At 46.1% G+C, this 21,160-nt stretch overlaps 1 protein-coding gene across 7 annotated transcripts in view; it reads right to left on the bottom strand.

The window, feature by feature from the left end:
* Positions 1–739: 739 nt before the first annotated feature.
* LOC133342246 (ABC transporter B family member 1-like) overlaps positions 740–21,160 on the bottom strand; it is a 33,718-nt gene continuing 13,297 nt past the window's right edge. For 6 of the 7 annotated variants that reach the window (XM_061551276.1, XM_061551278.1, XM_061551279.1 and 3 more), the window contains 13 exons: positions 20,973–21,033; positions 20,693–20,828; positions 19,397–19,585; positions 16,930–16,964; positions 15,972–16,062; positions 15,086–15,259; positions 14,504–14,565; positions 13,066–13,192; positions 11,410–11,543; positions 11,219–11,272; positions 6,418–6,534; positions 3,342–3,464; positions 740–2,659 (listed from right to left, as the gene is read on the bottom strand). In XM_061551276.1, coding sequence (XP_061407260.1) covers positions 2,345–2,659; positions 3,342–3,464; positions 6,418–6,534; positions 11,219–11,272; positions 11,410–11,543; positions 13,066–13,192; positions 14,504–14,565; positions 15,086–15,259; positions 15,972–16,062; positions 16,930–16,964; positions 19,397–19,585; positions 20,693–20,828; positions 20,973–21,033 — 1,618 coding nt within the window. In that variant the 3' untranslated portion in view covers positions 740–2,344. Of the gene's footprint in view, positions 2,660–3,341; positions 3,465–6,417; positions 6,535–11,218; positions 11,273–11,409; positions 11,544–13,065; positions 13,193–14,503; positions 14,566–15,085; positions 15,260–15,971; positions 16,063–16,929; positions 16,965–19,396; positions 19,586–20,692; positions 20,829–20,972; positions 21,034–21,160 lie in introns of those variants that run through there. The other variant, XM_061551281.1, reaches the window with a different exon arrangement.

Genomic DNA, 21,160 nt, shown 5'->3' on the forward strand with positions numbered 1-21,160 from the left:
TTTGTTGCTATTTCTTTTTTTTGCCTGATGATGATTGCTTGTGTTGCAATCGAAACGTCGTAATATGCTTTTATTTTAATTTATTATTTTATCTTTAGACGTGACTTAACCGAAAGAACCAAAGAATATTTGTCTTTTGTCAACGTGACACCTTTTTGCTGATTGGCCGTGTCGGGTGGTGGAGGGTTACGACAAATTATAAAATAACGCGATCTAACCCAAAAAACGTTGATTGTCGAATATGAGACTTGAAGAAATCCAGTCGCGGTGGTATTGATTGATTGCCCCTACCAATAGCAATGTGGCTGTCCTAACCACTGACTAACAACAGCTAGCAATATAGTCATGAATTTGTTTGCATGTGGGAAGAAACCAGAGTAACTGGAGAAACCCCACTCGTCCGAGGGTATAATACTGAAAGACTCTCACTGCCACCAATCAGCGTCATACAATTCAATGCGTTTTTATCTGGGAAAGTCTCATCGAGGACTGTATCCAGTCTCTTTTCAATGAGAGACTGCGGTGAAATGTCTGGCCGATTTCAAGGCGTGTTTTGCAACCCCGCAAGACATTTTCTCTGCGGAGATGTGGATAGAGCGCTAAAATCACGTTGGAGCAAATTCATTTTGATCAAATATGAATGCTTGTCAAGTGTCAGTCTCTTTAGAAAAGTGTGCATTGTACTAAGACAGCGAATGGTTTACCGCATGCAAATGAATGTTCAGTTTGAGGTGTTTAATTGTTACACGTAACATGCAAGACCTTTCACACTCCTTTTGAGAACAGCACTTTATTACACAATGTACTGTCTTAAACACACTACATTTATGCAAAAATACAGTGGAATGCATACATTGATATACAATTAGGAAGAAACATTGATAAGGATTATTCCTGAGAAATTAATTCACTGAGGTCGGATGTTAACTCACCCGTGATTATCTTTCAATAATAATAACGTACTTATTTCCCAGGCGAGGCCACACTGATTAAGCAGAAACCGCCCAAACGTTTTGGGAACCATTCTTGCTCCGTACCAACGTGAGGTTTCCTGATATTGCAATGCTGCTCTTATCCAGCGGCAGGAGCTATTCAGTGCACAGGCGGTGCAACTGCACTCGGGCCCCAAGGGGGCCAAAGGCGCCCCACACAGTAAACATGGAACCTTGGGCCAACGGGTCCACCACATGCCAACGTTGACTCAACGTTGGCATATTTACCAGGCAGGCACCTGGGCCACAATGATATGGGACATTTCAATATTTGGAGCCAAGGGGCCCCCCGTTGCCACCACACTACGCCACTGCTTATAACCACATTCGCCTGTGACCAAGGTGAGGTGAGCACGACGAACGGGGCCAAAGGTGCCCCACGCAGGAGGGAATGTGGTCACACAAGGCAGCTGTGTAGTGTCACTCATGAGTGCATGTACACGCACTGTGCACACACATGTCATACATCTAGAATATCGCAATCACACGCAGCATGTAACATACTGCATCATGAGCAGCACAGTGCATCAGACCCATGAGTTGAGGGTGAGAGAGCCCCAAATAATTTGGGCGGGGTGAATGCCATATGCTGTGCCCCTTCAATAACATCTCCATAGAGCCACTTGGCTACTTGACAAGAAACAACATCGATACTTGCCCCCTAAATTTCTAAACTAACATTTTTTTTTTACCAGGATATGCCCACTGGGCTATATAGCTCTTTTTCAGAAGAGACCTGGCCACATGATATCCCAATTAAGTGGCTTATGTGGAAATTTATAGCAGCCAAATACTGAATGCAGGTTTCTAAATGTAGAGGTAAAAACCAGACAACCCAAAGAAAAAATAATTGTCAGGGTTGGGCTTGAACCCACGACCTTCTGCATTCCGGGCGAGGCAGTTAACATCTCACCACCGCGGCACCCCCAGTAACAGTTTCAATGCGTCTGTGTAGACTACTTCATCTTGCCTGACCACAGAAGAACAACCATGTACATGTGGCATCATAATAATACCGGCATCTCTCATCCAGGACTTTAGCTGTGTGCAATATTGAAATCAAAAGTAATCACACTCATTTTGATCTCCTCCGTGGATAAATATGACAGACAACTCGTACAGATGTAAACTCGCTCATACCCGAGGAGAGAAGGGTTTGTGTGTAAATACAGCGCTATGGACGATGACAATTCTTGTTTGAACCTGTTCAACGGAGTTTTTCAACGTACAATAATTTCCCTTCGTTTGTACAATCAAAAAGTTCCATATGTAAAGCAGTCGCACCTCTAGATTACCCATTTACAGGTCATTCGCTCTCACTACACAGCAAATTCGACCACACCGCGCTTGAGTCAGCCATTTGACTGCAAGTCAATCAGATCGTCGTCGGTTTCGTCATCAACAACAGCCTCCTGGCTCTGTCCTGGATCCGTCTGCTCCGAGTCACGGGGACTCAGCTGTTTCACTTTGACCTCCGCGCCATTCCCTTTGTCCCTGTCTCCGTTCTCGACTTCGCTGCCCACGTCCCCGTCGCCCGCACAGGGCGCGCTGGTGTGCCCAGCGCTGAGCTGGCGCAGCACGAGGCGGCGGTACACACCGCCCTGATGCGCCAACAGCGCATCGTGGGTACCACGCTCCACGATCCGGCCCTGTTCCACCACGACCACCTGCATACGGGAATGTGATGGGGGGCAGCACATCCCAGGTTTAAAGCAGATGCACCCGAGAAACCAGCAGGTCTTCCTCCTTACGAGGAAGTGTACATGCAAAAGGTGATTTAAAGACGGCAGAAGACTCGATTGTAACCATCATGCCTTGCATGTCACGTGACGTCTCCATGCTGTGTGTATAATGCCCATGGCCTGTGTCAAACAACCCAATCAAACGAGTCAAACCTGTGGCCATATTGCTTTAGACAGCAGCAGTGCGTGAGTGCATCATTCCTGGAAGCAGACTGTTGCGTGCACCCACGCTCATGAATTGTGAAAAGATGGATACATTTTTAAGGGCTATAAGTCAGCAACTGGATGACACCGGATTTATCCTTGTTAGAAATATAGTATAGCCATCATTGCCTACCATTCATTCATTTATTCCTTCGTCACATATGTAGCGTGCACAATACAAACCTTATAGGGACATTCAGAGGCACGTGGATAAGTTAACAGAGGAAAGTCTTAAGATTCTGAGAAAAGGCCAACACCGACGCCAATGCATGCAGCGAGAGGGGGAGGAGGGCGTGAACTCCGGGCAAGTGGAGCTGCGACAGAAAAGCGGCATTCACCTCGATTCAGAGGTGGGGGGATGGGGGGAGGGGGGCTTTGCATGGTGGAGATGTGGAAGCGTCACCTGTGAAGCGCTGCGCACGGTAGAGAGGCGGTGGGCGATGACGAGCACCGTCCGGTCCTGCATCGCTCGGTCGATCGCCTCCTGCACCAAGTGCTCGCTCTCCGCGTCCAGGGCACTCGTCGCCTGCGATCGACACACGGCCGACGGATGAGGGAACGAAGCCACAGGTGAGAGGGTGTGTAAAAGGACAGTGCGGGGTAGAGGACCGCGCTTGGGAGGCAGTGCCGTAGACACGACGATGCTGTGAAAATGCAGAGCAAGGAAAAACAGTACAGTGAAGATGGAAGGGCAAATAAATTAGTGTAGGTAAAAGAATTACAAAAAGACAGCAGGAGTGAAAGGGGTACAAGAAAACAGTACAAACCATACAACGGTGCACAACACGTTCCTTCGGAGTGGGCAGGTAGGAACTTGGTTGGACAGCGCATTTGTGCGATCCGTGTTGGATACCGTAGTCATGTTGGAGGTTGTAGCTGTTACTATTGCATCTGATGATGATTGTTGATTTATTGCTGTAGGTCTTTAAGTTCATGCTGCTGCTGCAGCAGGTTGCGCCTGTGCTGTGACGCCACCTCCTGCGTGTACCACGCGCGCCAATCCACCTGACCTGGTCTTCTTTGAACGGCCACGATGTTGTCGTAATGGCGCACCAGGTGCATGATGTTGAGCAGGGCATAGACGCCGCAGTCGAGAAAGGTCACCTGCGGGCGTTGCACCGGGGAAACCCGGGGCAGCACGTTGGCCACCTCGACAGGACCGTCTTGCATGAAACAAATGGCGTTCCCCGTTGAGTGGCTGGCCCTTATCAAGATGTCAATATTGAAGGCTCGGGCGGGTAAAATCGCTCCCTGTATAAGATTCAAATACTGTCAATAATAGCTGTATTATAATAAAATACTGTCAATTATCCATTTTCACACTCACGATGTATGTATCATGTCAGAATAATTTCTAAATAAGAAATGCCAAATCTATTTTTTTCAAATTAAGAAATGGCAACCTCGTGTCTTACCCACAAATGTAGCAACTACCCAAAGCGTTGAGTAGGCACGTAAAATAAATTCATCAACTGAAATTGATTATGCTCCTGACAAAGTCACGTGAGATTAGATTATTTACAATGCATGTACATTACATGCCAATGTTCATCATCATCATCAGCCATGCTCAATCTACTGCTGGGAGAAAAGGTTCCCCAATATTTTCCCCGATATTGTCACCATCCCTCATGATCTTGTGATCCACCCAGCTCATGCGCATGAGATGATCTCATTGCTTCATCTCCGTGGTGGTTATTTTCTCACACGTGTTTTCTCCATCGGTTGACATTCCATCCCAAGTTCTGTCCACTTGCTATTATCCCTTTAAGTCACGATGTGTCTTGGCCAAGCCTAATTAAAACTCTACTTGCATTTTTGCAATGATGCATTGAGGAGAAAGTAAAGTAACCAAAAAATAACTGTATGAATTAAAATAGAGATGGTCAAAATGAAAAAAAATAATAATGAAATAATGACTGTAAATCTATCACAATTAATTGAAAAACTGGAAAGTGTGCTGGGAGTGGGGGGGGGGACTCCAGTTGAATCGTAAACATGGCCACAGGCAGCCATTGCCACCATGCACACATGTCCAGTTAGGGATGTTCATTGAATTTTTAAGGGTGTTGCGATAATTGCATGCACAAAAGCTTATTAAAAAAACCATTACCAATCTACAGCACACCCACAATGACCGGAGTGAAATATGGTCAAAATAAGCTCAATGACTGACATGGCGTGGTTAGGCCTTCATCTAGCAGTGGCTTGACCAAGTGGTGTACGTTTATTATATTGTTTATATTGTATCTATAATGATCAGAACAATGACATTGCAAGATGCGTCTGTAAAAATGCGTGCCATGCGCCAAGCAGTTTGATCAAGTACTCAAAAAGTAGAAGATTATAGATTCCATGACTTAGGAATCAATACAATATTCCATAAGCAAACGGTACAAATCCATAATAAAAGTGCAGGAGATACAAAACACTGAGTACGCTTCGCCAGTACTCTAACTTACAATACGATATTATATGTGCATAGGCAGCTTATTCTGCGTCAAGAGATACGAGAAAAAAGCTTATCAATATACTCATGGTGTTTTTAGTGATAAAGCAAATATCTGTGGAGTCACGTACCGCCTTGAGGACTCTTAATAGAAGACTTAATATTTACGTTGAAGCCTATTCGCCATTGTTTGAAGCACCATCGGTGGGGGAGGGAGAGAGCACAGAGGTGGTGGGGTGGGAAAGGACTGGCACCAAGATGGCCTCGAGTGGCATGGGAGAGTTAACGCAGCGAATAAGATGCACGACAGACAGACAAATAATCCCTGGTGGGCAGTGTGGAACCTGTTGTTCCTACCTGTATGTAGAAAAAATAACTTGACTTTAGGTAGCCAGGCAGACAGCCCCCTTAACTATCGCCTCCCTCCCTTAGGCCCCTCCCCTGAACCTCCTCCCTTAGGCCCCTCCCCTCTCCGTACCCGGAAATAGGTTTCCACCAATCAAAGAGCTGTTTATGTTATATATTTATATATTTATTTATGCACGACAAACAAACAGACAGATGGTCGACACACAGACAGACAATAAATCCCTGGTGGGCAGTGTGGAACATTGTTCCTACCTGTAAATCTGTGCTATGCAGAAGGGTGATTGAAACGGCACCGCTGATATATTTTATATTAAAAGCCCGCTCAGTATTATTGATGAGTTTGTCGAGTGTTCTCGTTTATTGTTCCTGTGCATCACTGCCATCGCAGCTGAAGCAAATCATTTGTTGATTTTTTTTTACGACCAAATTAGCTTGAAACTGATCTATTTAGATCTGAGATGTTAGAGGGGATAAACCAAGTAAGTTACTTGGATGGCAGTCTGCCTGGGAATACCAGGTGTTTGCATGGGCTGATAGGTATTTCAATATTGGCAAGAGAACATAGAATGCTTATCCCTAGTGTACACAAATAAGTGTTCACTAACAGCACCTGTCCCGAGAGTAAATGTGACTTGATGTGTTGCCTTCAGCTCCAACGAACCTCATCGAGTAGCAGCAGAACTGGGTTCATGATGAGCGCCCGAGCAATGGCGATCCTCTGCTTCTGACCCCCAGAGAGTCGCACTCCGCGTTCTCCCACCATCGTTTCATAACCCTCCTGATGGGAAAGACATCGTTACAGCCTCCACGGTTGCCACACGGTCTCCGCAGTCGCCACATAGAATCGCGGTAAAACTATCTGTGGGATGGTGTTCTCTCTGCCTATCTGTCTGTCTCCAGCTCTGCATTTATGTTTCTCAACAATGTTCTGTCTCACTTTTTCTGGGTCTCTTTCTGTGTCTCTTTCTTTATCTTTTTCTCTCTTTCCTGTCTTCAAATTATTGGTAATCCTGATACATAATTAGCTTCTGTTACAGCTTACAACTATGTAATTATTGCAGCAATAGTAGTAAATATTATGAAAATTGTTGATCTCGCGTTAAGGAAGAGGGAATCACAGCGGCCGTTCTGGCACCATGACGAGCGGCGATATAAGAAACGCCTTTTATTAGTCACTAGCGGGAAGTAGCCGGCGTTGCCCAGGAGAAAAATATATTTCAAAACTTCTCTTAAAAACATAACATATACATACACAAGTACTAAGCTATTGTGAAAGCCCGGCGTTCCGTTTGTCCATTTGTCCATCAACAAAATTATAAGAGGCTTGAAGAAGTCCTGAATCCAAAAGTAATAGAAAGTGACAGGTAAATAGTTGATCTAAAAGGTTTCCTAAAATTTACCCCCCCATCTATATATATAAAATCGCAAATCTGTCTGTCTGTCTGTGTGTGTGTCGCCGGACCATACGCAGTTTCATTGGACGAAATGTGAGGGATTTGCGAGACGCGATTGGTCCGTTTGGTTTTCCACGGCGGTTGCCCCTGGCAACGGGTAGCGACGCATTTGCTGCGGGGTGGACGCCATTTTTAATTCCCGTTAAAAATATGCGCACGCATTAACACGCGACTCTGAGATAAGTTCATCAAAGTTTCACGTCCTCTCCCCCCCCCCCCCACCCCAATGTGTGCAATTACTATTATAGGGTCGGTAGATAATAAAATTAGAGCGATTAGACAGTATTATTGTAGCGCGGGGGGGGGGGGTTAACGGCCCCAGTACCCAGCCTCAGCCGGGTGGGCAATTTAGGCGAGGCCGGAGGCTCTGCACGGTACTAGGCCTCGACACCCCACCCGTGTCAAGCGACGACTTTGTGGTATAAACTCGATATACCCAGCGTTGCCCGGGGGGAAAATACATTTAAAATCTTCTGAAAACTTTCAAACATTACATACCAATGAAAAAACAACTGTGTAATTACTTTTAAACCCGACGCGCCAAGAATCGATTCTTTAAATGTTGACTGTACAAATAGTCATTAAGCTGGGTGAGCGTACTGGCAGTCTATAATGTAGACTGTAGCCTGGTTATTAAGCTGGGTGGGTGTACTGGCAGTCTATAATATAGACTGTAGCCTGGTTATTAAGTAAAGTTAGTCAATTTGTAACACGTAGGCTTTCGCGACCATTATTCATAAACAACGTTATTGGGTTTAGATCGCCTTATTTATTAATGTGTTGTAACCTTCCACCACCCGACACGGCCAATCAGTAAAAAAGTGTCACGTTGATAAAAGACTAATAGTTCACTGCTTTAGCCCACCGGTGTGTTCAAGCGTGAAACCACAACAATTACCATTTCAGAGTACGACGTATATGTAAGGTTTTTAAGAAATATATTTTTCACCCGGGCAAAGCCGGGTACTTCCGCTAGTAGGCATATATACCGACACACCCTACATACAATAGAGTGAGTAGTATCTGGCCCTACAGTAGTATCTATTGACTGTATAGTAGTATCTATTGACCCTACAGTAGTATCTACCAACTCTATAGTAGTAACTACCGACTTTAGTAGTATACACTGACTATAGTAGTAACTACTAACTCTACAGTAGTATTTACTGACCGTAGTAGTACCTACGGACTGTATAGTAGTGTCTACTGACTGTAGCAGTATTTACTGACCGTAGTGGTATCTCCTGACTGTAGTAGTATCTGCCGACTATAGTAGTAAATACTGACTTTACAGTCGTATCTACTGAATATAGTACTATCTACTGAATCTAGAGTCGTATCTATTGACTCTATAGTAGTATCCACTGACTATAGCAGTAACTACTAACTCTGTCGTAGTATCTGCTTACTCTATAGCAGTATCTACTTACTCTACAGTAGCCTCTACCGACTCTGCCGTAGTATCTACCGACTCTACAGCAGTACCGACTCTATAGTCGTAACTACTGACTCTATAGTAGTTTCTACTGACTGCAGTAGTATTCTTGGTTCTTTCGGTAAAGTCACGTAGAAGGGAAATAATAAAATAATAAAAATAAAACAATTAAATAAAATTCTCACGACGTTTCGGCCACAACGCAAGCAGCCGTCAGGTGAAGACAGCTGTCGGAAAGACAGCAACTTAATGAACACTGCTAAGCTTGGCAGCGTATTTTAAGCTGGGTGGGAGGAGGAGAGCGCCTTGACAAAGGAGTTTACATATCAACAGAGGAATTTAGCATGTTGATGACAAATGCAGCTTTGGGGTTAGTCACTCCTTGTGGAATGCGTACGCGGTGGGGGGTCTCAAAGTCATATTATGCTCGTGTATTATGTAGGATTAGCAGTAATAAAGGGAGGGAAATTTTCATAATAAAAACTGCAGCAGCCAAACCACTGTGTATCAAGCTAGTGCATTATGTGGAAAACAAAGAAGGAGTTTCTAAAGAACTACAAATACCCTACTACCATACAATAAACCGATGTGAAAAAAACTAAATATAAACTACATCAATATAATCAATGTATACCCAGTATACCCAGTTACTTAATGGTAATAGCTCAGCTTATTGGAGAGTATATTGAGTACATTGATTTACAATCTGAGTACGACGTTTCGCCAGTAATTATAACGAGCTTCACCAAATGTTGTGGCTTGGCTCTCCAACACACCGGTGTGCTGTACTTGAGACGAATTGGCATGTTCTGTTTACATGACAACCCTTACTAGTTGGATTGTCGGGTGGTGGCGGGTTTTAACGACATTTATATATGTATGCAATCTAACCCAAAATCCTCTATTATGGATGATATTGGTCGCGAAAGCCTACGTGGTAAACAGAACGTCACAGAGTGTAGTGGTGAGCCCATGTCCCGTGCAGAGCCCCTGGTCTCGCCTAGATTGCCCAGCCGGCCGAGGTGGCACCTTGGCAGGCTGGGGCTGGGCTACTACCCCCCTCCACCCACGATCCCCCCGCCCACTCTGCAGTAACATCTACCGACTCTATAGTAGTAACTGCACACATTGGGGTGGGGGGGGAGAAGAGGACATCACACTGTGAAGAATTTACCTCAGCGTTTTGTGTATTTTTATAGCATTTTTAACGCGAATGATAATCTTTCCCCAACTCCATGCACAAATGCGTGCTTTGGCGTGCGCTGAGCGGCATAAGGAAATAAATAAATCATAACAAATTGCACTAAATTGTTAATTTAACTACTTTAAAGTTGACGGATGTGAAAATGGAATAGCGCTGGCTCACCACGGGGCTTATCGCGTGGTACCCGGGTACTTTTTTTTAAACGTAAACCCCACGCTTCGCGAGCCAAATCCTTTGCAAGTTTTGTCCACAGACAGACAGAGAGACAGACATAGGTAAGATAGGCACCCCAATAACAGCCGCTCTGATTAGCAAGAGGTTTCCCCTCAGAGCTGAGTGCGGTCATTCATGATTTAAAATAGGGGGGTGGACAGTATGAGTATTAATTACAAAATAATGTAAAAAAACACGAAGAGGCGCAGGATTGGTGGGACCTGGACCTTTTTCAACAGTTTTACTTAACTTGACTCCTATGTTTGTCGTGGTCAAATCTTATAATCAAAATTTAGTCTACTTCCTGTTGTCCAATGAATTCCAAATTTTGCACACGTACTCAGATTCGGTGACAATGCATGCCTGCATCAAAATCGGCATCAATTTATTGGCTCTTTTAAAGCAATTCACATTTTGTATGGACGGCTTATTCATTTCATATTTATGTGGGTAGGTCAAAAACGCCGTGGTCCCTAAACTCTGGAATCGCCTCGCCCAAGAAGCAGGTGCCACGTGTCTCTTGTAAGCATGATGTCGTCCACTTCCCGTTGTCCAATCGAGTTATTTACTTTTGAGTGCACTTTATAATAAAAACGTTGTTTAAAAAAATCTTTTTTTAAGAAGTTTTTTTGTTGTTGAAATCTTAAATTAATCACGCGAGACCAGTCTGTGTAGAAAATGTCAGCTCTTTGGGCTTCGTAGATCCGAAGATATTAAGCGTTCAAGATTTGAAAGAATATAAACATGCACCAGGACAAGTTCAACGAAGTGTGTAAAAAAAATAGACCTCTGTCGATTCACCTCTAAAGCCCCATCTCACCGGTCCCAGCAAAGAGCGCAGCCATCACAGCCTTCCAAATTTTCTGATGGACGCGCTGACTACTACTGGCTGACTTCAGTGCACGGGCCCCGGAGCAGTTGCACTGCCTGTGTACTCGACAGCTACTCCACTATGCGGAGTCCTTGTACGCCTTCAAACGTAGCTTGAAATGCGTTACAAATGCTGCTGGGAGATAGCCCGATGCCATGGTGGAATCTAAATGTAATTTTAGTTTGCAAATGAAACAGACCCTTGCCGTTTTTAATTATTCATTAACCACAATCACCATACACAGGACAAGGTCAATTTTGTGTAACTCTGTTTGTTGATTGTTACCTCGAAGGATGAGATGAAGTCGTGCGCATTCGCTTGCTTTGCAGCCTCCACCACCTGTCTCGCACAGTTGAGCAGATGGACGAAATATGCCGAATAAACAACATTCACGGTCACAAATTCTGGGCGTCAATATTTTCATTATCTGTTTGTATTTGCCCGCAGGCATGCGGTATGAATGGTAAATGTCTCGCCTCCTCAAAAGTGGCCTCGCGACCGTAGGAGATATTCTTGTGGATCGTGGTCGCGAAGAGCACGGGCTCCTGGCTCACGACGGCCATGGTCTGGCGGAACCACTGGGGGTCCAGCTCCCGCAAGTCTGTCCCTCCTGCACTCGCACGAGTTTCCACAGCTCAGCGGGTACCGTGGCGGCCAGAGGAAGCAATGCAGTTCACCACTATACTTAGACATTATCACAAGGCAGAGTTCCTCCCTGTTAACCCTTTCACGTACGTCATCGGAAGTAAAAGGCCATGTGGGATGGCGTGTGGCACAGTCTGTCACCAACTAGCTATCGTTGAGTGCGGTCATGTCGCTACAATTCTCTGTGGCGAGTACAATGTCTTTAAAAACAGCGGCGCTATGCCTCTCGAAATAACAGGACCCTGCGGGGTGGGCTGGTAGGAACGAATAACCAAAGAATATAAACATAATGTATTATTACACTTGTTTAGCCAGGAAAGCCCCACTGAGTCTAAAGGTTTTTCTAGGGTCCTGCCAAATGTTTGCAGTAGGGGGCGATGTTGCTACACCTAATCGGACGATACGAAGGGAGAGTTTGAGGCCTAGTTCTAGGATTTAGGCCTAGCTGTAGGCTTTAGGCCGCTGTGAGTACATTTTTTATTTAAATGTTTTAATTATTTATGTAAAAGCTTTAAATGTAAATGTTTCTATTTAAAAACATCAGGGAATGTAACATTGTTAAACATTAACTCCCTTTCACACACGCGGGGGTACGATACGAAGGGAGAGTTTCAGGCCTAGTTCTAGGCTTTTGGCCTAGCTGTAGGCTTTAGGCTGCTGTGAGTAAATTTTTAATTGAAATGTTTTAATTATTAATGTAAAAGCTGTAAATTTAAATGTTTCTATTTAAAAACATGAGGGAATGTAACATTGTTAAACATTAACTCCCTTGCACACACGCGGGGGTACGATACGAAGGGAGAGTTTGAGGCGTTGTTCGAGGCTTTAGGCCTACCTGTAGGCTTTAGGCCGCTGTGAGTTAAATTTGAATTTAAAAGTTTTAATTAAAAGCTATCTCAGGGAATTATAAAGGAATGTTACACTTGTTTAGCCAGGAAAGCCTCATTAATTTAAATGTTTTAATTAAAAGCTATCTGAGGGAATTATAAGGGAATGTTACACTTGTTTAGCCAGGAAAGCGTCACTGAGTCTAAAGATTTTTGTAGGGTCATGCCAAGTGTTTGCAGTAGGGGGCGATGTTGCTACACGGACGGACGGACGGACGGACGATATAATCTATTGTAGGCTGGTTCACTTCGTTCCTACCAGTAAAATTAACGCTTACTGCTTGCGCATTCCAAGATTCAGACGTCTAGGGAAAGGGTTACGGATTAAGAGGTGGTAGTGTGGTTCAAGCATTCGAGGTGCCGAGTCAGCACCGCTGTGATCCTACGAGGGTATTTGGATTCCAGCCACTGAGTTGTGTGCTTCGACCACCGAGCCACCCAGCCTTGCGTGTAAGGATATCTGCTTCTGTTGAAGAATACGAGCCGAGTTGTATGGCAGCGACATTTAGGCGAAAGTGAGGTCACTGGGGTCACAACAAACACCCCAGCTTCATGCACACGGACAAAAGCACCCGATGTGAGACAAGGAGCGGTGGTTACCGAAGATGATGGATCCGGTGCTGGGGTCGTAGAAGCGCTGCAGCAGTGCCACGATCGTGGACTTTCCGCCTCCCGATGGCCCCACGAGTGCCACGACGGTGCCCGGCTCCACCGAGAATGACACGCCCTGGAACGCGCGGAGAGACGATCGCTCGCTCGGCCATCACAACCATGCCGCGCTCGCTCGTTCACAACAGCCACGCCACGCTCGTTCACTACAGCCACGCCACGCTCGTTCACTACAGCCATTCGCTTATCGTCAGTCTGTCACCTATTTTCTCTGCTACTGCTACTATCATTGGCGGAGCCAGTGGGGAAGTGGGGGGTGGCACGTGCCCCCCCAATAATCCGATCGATATCCCAAGTTTCGATCAGATCATTGGGTTTTATTAGTAATAAATCGGCATTTTGCGACCCCCACTGCCACTGTGTAGCATATTATTACGTGCCAGGGACTCTATGAGATGATAGGACAATAGTCTGAGTCCATAATTGGCAATAAGTAACGGCAAAGCAGTTATAAGTGACTCACAGAATTGTGCGCAGTTGCGTATACAGTACACGACTTCCCTGAAAGCAATCACCTTCAGCGAGCGCGATGCCGATCACACACGGTTGAATTCGACCCTCGGTCAATGGCTGCGCCATCGCCGCACACGCTTCGAATAAAAAGCAAGGGACAAGTCCTTACTTACTAACAACTATAATTTTTCATTGATGGAGGGGTTACCCCCCCCTACCTGAAAATCCTGGCTCCGCCATTGGCTACCATCATTACCCACAGCCACCTGCTCATCATCGGTCTGTCACCACCTTGGTTCTCTGCTACTGCCGCTATCATTTCCACAACCACTCGCTCATTATTGGTCTCTCATCTCTGCCACTATCAATTTGACAACCACTCATTCATCGTCAGTCTGTCACCTACTAGTTTATCTGCCACTGCTTCTGTGATGCCACATTATTGGTCTGTCACCTCCTAGGTTCTTTGCTATCGCTACTATTATTACCATGACCACTCGCTTATCATCGATCTGTTGGCTTAGAAAATATATGATATGGTGGTGGACAAGGAATTGTGATGGAAGAGGTGGACAAGCATAGACAGAACCCCCAGTGTACATATAAACCTACACACTAAATAAAAGGAGAGGGTTTTTTGCTGGTCAATAACAGATAAAACAAAGTTAAAGTAGTGCCTTGGTCAAATGAAAATGAGGAAGCACTCATCTCCCGTTTACAGCTCTGAGTCAGTGGTGGAAATTCCACATTCCTTTGTCAGGAATTCGTATCTATGGGAAGACCACTGCTGGCCCCGAAACAAAAAGGGCTGAGTCGATCCCTGAATAGGAATTGAACTCGCACACTTTAGCTACTGTCCCACCCATCCAAGACAAGAACAGATCAAGGGGTCAACACAAGGGACGGCAACACCAACCTGCAGAACCGGCGTGTCAGGGCGGGAAGGGTAGCAGAAGTGAATGTCGTTGAACGAGACTCCTGCAAATGCAGATACGGTCGACCGTTACAATGTCCACATTCACAAAGTCACAGTGAGCGATGGAGTGGACCCCTGAGCCAGTGGCAAAAATTCTACATTCCTATGGTAAGGGCCAGTTCATCTCTGAGATAACTACTGTTCATTTTCATGAAATGCAGTATTCATTTTATTTGCCCTTAGGGGTTGGCTGAAATTATAACCTTCCAAATACAAGCAAAGCACTTGCCAATACATTGCAAATGCCCCTATTATCGCTGCAAATGCCAGTATTCAGGTTACCATGTGTTGCTATGGGGACTTTTTCTAAATTTGAACACTGAGGTTCGTAAGCCACGTAATGCCTTTGGGTGGCGGTCTCATCTACACACTCAAAGTTTCCCGTGAAGCATCGCGTCTGGCAAGGGCTGACAATGCATTCCGCCGTTCGGCCTACCGTCTCTCCGCAGTCACACTGTGTAATGTATTCTGTGATCTTCCACTTGTGCGAACAGAAGGCCCTACCGCGCCTGCGACACTCACTGCCATCCATGCGCACGCTGGGCGGTGCTCGTCCGCCCGCGTTGGGGATGCGAGGCTGCCGGTCGAGTAGCTCAAAGACGCGCTGGGACGCGCCGACCGCCTGCATGAAGTCCCCGTAGAGCGACGCGAGCAACGCGAAGCCCATGGCCACGTTCAGCGTGTAGAGCATGAACGCTGGCCACGTCAAACGCGTGCAACAGGGGAGGCAGGTGGAAAGAAGGAGAGATGACACCGTACGTCACAAGGAAAGCTCCCAAACGTCCTTGATTGGCCAGGACAATGACGCTTTAACAAAGGCTGCAGCACCACCACCCCCAACTCGGTGTCTCAAAGGATTTAAAAAAATCGGGAGTTAGTCTCGGTATTACATTTTCTGGCCTCTTGAGGTTTATACGCATAGGTGGGGGCAATGAGCAGGAGGCGGGGCTAGTTCTTAAGTGGGCGTGCCTATATAAAGAGTCGGCAGAGCTGAAACAGGGAGGGGGCTGTCCGCTACCCACGTGTTCAGGTTGAGCCTCAAAAATTGGTAGCCTACATTACACTACAATTTGCCATCTGGGTGAGACTGCAGTCGTTGAGCTGGCTTATGTGCAGTGTGTCCCCCCCCACTGCCGAATCTGCCCGACCCGTGTTTTAGATTGTGGAATTTTTTTTTTTTTTAAATGTCCGTACGTGCCGTTAGTGATTATATGACAACTCGCAATAGGAAATTTGAACTCGCGAACCTTCCGGCTGCGAGGCGAGCGCCCTAAACGACAGCGCCACGTGGCTTATATCACAGCCCCGATACTTTATTGAACAACAAAGTGCACTTTGCATTCGTACTGCACAGGCATATAGAGAAGCCTCTATGCAGGATGATGACGATAGGGAACAAAGTACCCACCGGTGAGAGTGCCGACCGAGATGCCCGTTTGCCCGTGCAGGTTTTCATAGACCAGCTTCCCTCCGTACCACAGCACCAACACGACCGCCCCCTGTGCGGGAAACAAGAGAGGGTGGACGGAGCACGAAAGTCAAGCGTGAATGAACGCATCCAGTGGAGAGCTGCCGGTTACGCAGCAGCGCGTACACGTCAAGCCCCCTTTTTTTTACGTACTTCAACCTTGAAACAAATCGGGCCGTGCTGCTGCGGCTGCGTTGGTAATGGTGCACAAGCACATTTAACAAGCACAATTAACATTTTTTGTCAATAATGCCGTGGCCTGTAAGAAAAATATATAATCGGTGAGGTTTTAGGCAGTGGCCCTTCACCTGAAGGGGGAAAGTGCTGTTCGCGAGCACCTATAAAGGCTGGGAAGACACATGAGGGGATAGAAGGCCAACACCACGCCCAGCCACTTTTGTCTCCATATTGGCGATCTTTACACATCGCACAAGGTACCCATTTGAGGCCGAGTCGACCTAGCAGAGGCCCAGGACCGGTTCAGATAATCGTGATGCTTGTTGGAATCCTAATGCTGAACTGCCGATCTTATTCGCAAAAGACGCTATGGGGTATGTTTGTTCCCTGAACATACTTTACCATGCTGGTTTGTGATGGTTTGTGAAGAGGGAAGTCCAAATGACTGGTTTAGATATGACTTTAGATATGACTTTAGATATGACTGCTGAGTTGATCTAGCAGAGGACCGGGACCAGTTAAACATGTCCGCAACTGATGTTGGCCGTAAGTGGAAATTGAACTCATAGCGCAGCGCACTAACCACTGTACCACCACTCCGCACACCTTTGTAGCACATCACCTTTTAAATGTATCTGCTGTAGCACATCAAATATATGTATTTTAAGGCAGTATTGATGAATGTCTCGAGTTTAATGACGCGACAAATGGCTCGTCTTACCTGTGCCACTGTTCCAACAAGCCCGCTGAATGCACCTGTGACAACAAACGCACGCAACTTTCATCATCCTCTGCGAAGCAGGCTCCAGAGTAACATCCAGGATTGCGCCCGTTAAAATCCTTAGCCATTTGACATTAGATATATATTTTTTCTCCCAGTTTTCTCAGGGCCCCGCAGTGTAAACTACAATCTCCAATGATAAGCCACTAGGTAACTCTTTCCTCTTTCTCTCTCTGCTCAGCCGACTCTACATTACTGTTGTAAGGTAGCATCATGAATGTGATGATTATTTTGATTAATTTTGTACAGTTGAGAGAGAGAGAAAAAACACAATATCATGTCAAAAGTCAACCGACATTCACACAACAGTTCAGTCACAACTTGTTTGCTAATATAACATTTTCTTTCCGTGCGATTGTTCTCGGCTTGCTCGAGGTGGCTTCCTTCAACCCTAGTCCACCTACAACAATTGTAACCGAAGCAAGGGTTTGCCAACCTCACTCGGTGAAGCAAACCTGACACTGCTGATGAGACAGCGTATGCCGAAACCCGGTCCAGAGTTTTCTTGTTTTGAATCAATGCTGCTGAAATTATGAACTCCCAGAAGGCCGTACAGCTCATGGGTTATGCGAGAAATACTTAGTAGTTTACATGGAGAGGCAAATATCCGACAGAGATAAATCTTCTGCTTATTTATTTTGTTTGATCAATCTCAGGGAATTACTGCACTAATAAACAACAACAATGTAAATGACCAGATCGTGCAAATAAGAGCTAGTGAAACGCCAGATGGTGATCAATCATCCATTAGTTAAGGGGGAGTAACATAATGCCAACATTGTGAAGACACTCCAACACATATTGTGACGAAGTAACTTCACAACAAACATTTTAGATTTAGAGAATATAGATGTGAGCCAAATAACCATAATGGTGACGCATAATGACTACGTGCATTATATTGCCTTTTCCTTTCAACAGTCAGCTCCTAACAGCCTCGAACAACTCAAGGTAGGAATACTGGCGACATCACAAAGGCCTGGTAATAATAATTTAAACTTATAATGCCCCGCCAAGTATTCGCTCACTCTCGAAGACAGAGATTGACTCAGAGAGTCGCAAGGCAGGAACCGTAGAGAAGCAGGAAGGCAGCAGCCACGCAGTGAGCCGGCGCCAACAATCTGCAGCCCTCTATATCTTAAGATGTTTTTAACCAACTAATGAGTGATAAAGGATAGCCAAACAATCTGGTAAAGATAGGGGACCAGCAATGACTTATGGTAGGGGATAAAACAAATCAGACAAAACAAATGAAAACAAATTGAAGATGATTGATTAATTTCAGACGATGATCAGGGGTATTGGATGGGAGATTGTTGAGCACAAAAATAAGTTTGAGTTATGTAGGGGAGACATTGTTTAAATAATGGAATTGAGTGAATCCTTTGGGCAGAGCTCTAAAGAATCCTTCGTGGAAACCTGGCAAACTCTGTGTGAGGGAGAGACAGGGGGGCCTTGGGTCTGGGTGTGTGTAGAGGAAGAGACAGGGGGCCTTTGGGTCTGGGTGTGTGTAGAGGGAGAGACAGGGGCGCGCCTTGGGTCTGGGTATGTGTAGAGGTGGCTGCTGTGAGGTGGTGCTGCAGAGTGGTGTGAGAGCGCTGTAATGATGACACGCATGGGCAGAGACTGCGATTAAACTTTTCAACATCACAGAGCTGTGCTCCAGGGTGAGTGATGGTATAGCGGTCCCCGCACTGTGATCAATTCCATCAACACACACTACAAGCGTGGTGAAGTTATGGTGAAACGGCTAAGATAATCGACATGGCATGGGGAGCTCTTCTTCCATCAGTGGATTGACAAAGGGCTGCATTCACGAAAAATTGCTCCACTGCTTGGGACAACTTTCGATTTAAAGCTTTCGTGACTGCAGGGATTCATCTTCTTGGTTCTTTCGGTAAAGTCACGTAGCAGGGAAATAATAAAATAATAAAAATAAAACATAATAAAATACAATTCTCACGACGTTTCGGCCACAACGCAAGCAGCCACAAGTAGTGACTAATCCCATATCTGCATTTTCAATAAATATGCTAAATTCATCTGTTGATATGCAAATTCCTTTGTTAAGGCTCCCTCCTCCTCTAACCCAGCTTAAATATACGCTGCCAAGCTTGGTGGTGTTCATTCGGACGCTGTCTTTCCGACAGCCCTGTTCTTCCCCTGAGGACGGCTGCTTGCGTTGTGGCCGAAACGTTGTCAGAATTGTATTTTATTATGTTTTATTTGTATTATTTTATTATTTCCCTTCTACGTGACTTTACCGAAAGAACCAAGAAGATGCTTGGGACAACGTCGCTATGTGGGCTTTGTCGTGGTCTGAAATCCCCAGAGGGAGAGAGACAGACGCGTGGCTATGTGCGGTGCTTGTGATTGGGCTGTGGCGATGGCAGCGGCGGCCACGCACCCTCCGCCAACGCGATCTTGCGTCCGATGTTGAAGCTGCGCTGCACATCGCTGTCGTATTGCGCACTCATGCGTCCCTCCCCGCAGAACGCACGCACCGTGCGCACGCTGGACACGGCCTCCTCCGCCGTGCTGCCTGCCGACGCCAGCTCATCTTGAAAGTTCTTGCGCAGCCGCTTCACAAAGTTCCCTGCAGTGCATACGTACATCCATGTGTCCGTGTGTGCGTACATCCATGTGTCCGTATGTGCGTGTGTGCATGCATGCGAGCAGGCGTGGGGAGGACGGTAGCGTAGTGGTTAGCAAAGATGCGCTATGAACCCGGCGACCCGAGTTCGATTCTTGCTCATGACCAATAACCAGGGGTAAATGTTTTGAATCGGTCCTGGGCTTCCCCTAGCTCGACTGAGCCATAAATGAGTAGCTGATGCGGTGTGTAAACATCAGTATTGGGGAGACAAAGGCGGCCGGGTGTGGTGCTGGCCATCCACAGGACTTGCACCAACAGTCTGTTAAAGGCTCTGCGGGGAGTCACAAGCAGGGTGACTCACGATGCATCATTTTATCGATTAACATTTTTCACAAATCCTTTCCCACAATGTTATCCTGATTGTTCTATGGGCATTGTCATAAGAAGAAGAATCTATTCAGATCTCCCACAGAGCAATGCAACACAGTGTGTTAAAAAAACGGTCCACTGAAGCGGACTTCACAGAGCTACCTCTGAGATCCTTTCAAATGACCTATCGTCCATACAATTGGGGCCAGCATTGTCCCATTTGCCATACCACAAAAAAAGTTATGTTTGTCGCCTGATAGTCCAGCTGATATTTTTCATTCTCATAACTGGAATTTAGCCCAATGAAGTGCATAAACCAAACTCGATGTGACGGCTTATATGTGCTCTCATTGGTGACCTGGCTGAGACCATCAACTCACTGCATGTGAAAACCTTCTTGAATCACAAACACTCCACCACTGACGGAGCCAAACAAATTCAAATGCTTGGCTATGTCCTGCGGAAACCTGAATACTGCCCGGAAAACATGGTAATTCAAGGCTTAGTCCCAAGAAGGTTAGGCCGAGGCCGAACGAGAACAACTTGGATTGTTTACACGGGTGCTTGGACAGGTCTTCGTGTGTGACAACCACGCAAAAACTACCAATGACGAAGCCCTCTGGACCGTAGGGTAGTCCACCAACGCTCGGCTCGGGGAAGGCTGAAAACGAATGCATGTCGAGTGGCGGAGGGCGTTACGTCATAAATTTGGCAAAATAATTGCGTGGCTGAACTCACCGTACTGCACGGCTCCGATGGCAACGAAGGGCACGGATGCGATGAGGACCCCGCAGAGCGCGGGGCTCAGCACAAACATCACGACGAGTGAGCCCAGGATCTGCACCGCGTACCGCACCAGCATGGAGATGTTCACCTGCAGGGACACACCGAGTCCATCATGGCAGGAATAACGGTGTCACACCGAGTCCATCACGGCAGGAATCAGAGCGTGACAACAAGGGCTGCGCGTGTTCATGGACCACTCGCAGAGGTGCTCTGTGTGTGGCTGTGAACGTACTGTGACGGCGTTCTGTATCACTTGGGTGTCGTTGGAGAGGCGGTTGGTGATCTCGCCGGTTCTGTGGCAGTGACAGCACACGGACGAAACTCCTGAGATGCTTTATTGGCAACGAACATGACAGAATAAGGTATCCAACTTACACAGCATCCAAAGCCAATCGCATCTTGAGACAATGTACAACAGTG

Source organism: Lethenteron reissneri, chromosome 14, assembly GCF_015708825.2.
Source record: "Lethenteron reissneri isolate LAM-NWPU_2019-01 chromosome 14, ASM1570882v1, whole genome shotgun sequence".
Classification (NCBI taxonomy): Eukaryota; Metazoa; Chordata; class Hyperoartia; order Petromyzontiformes; family Petromyzontidae; genus Lethenteron; species Lethenteron reissneri.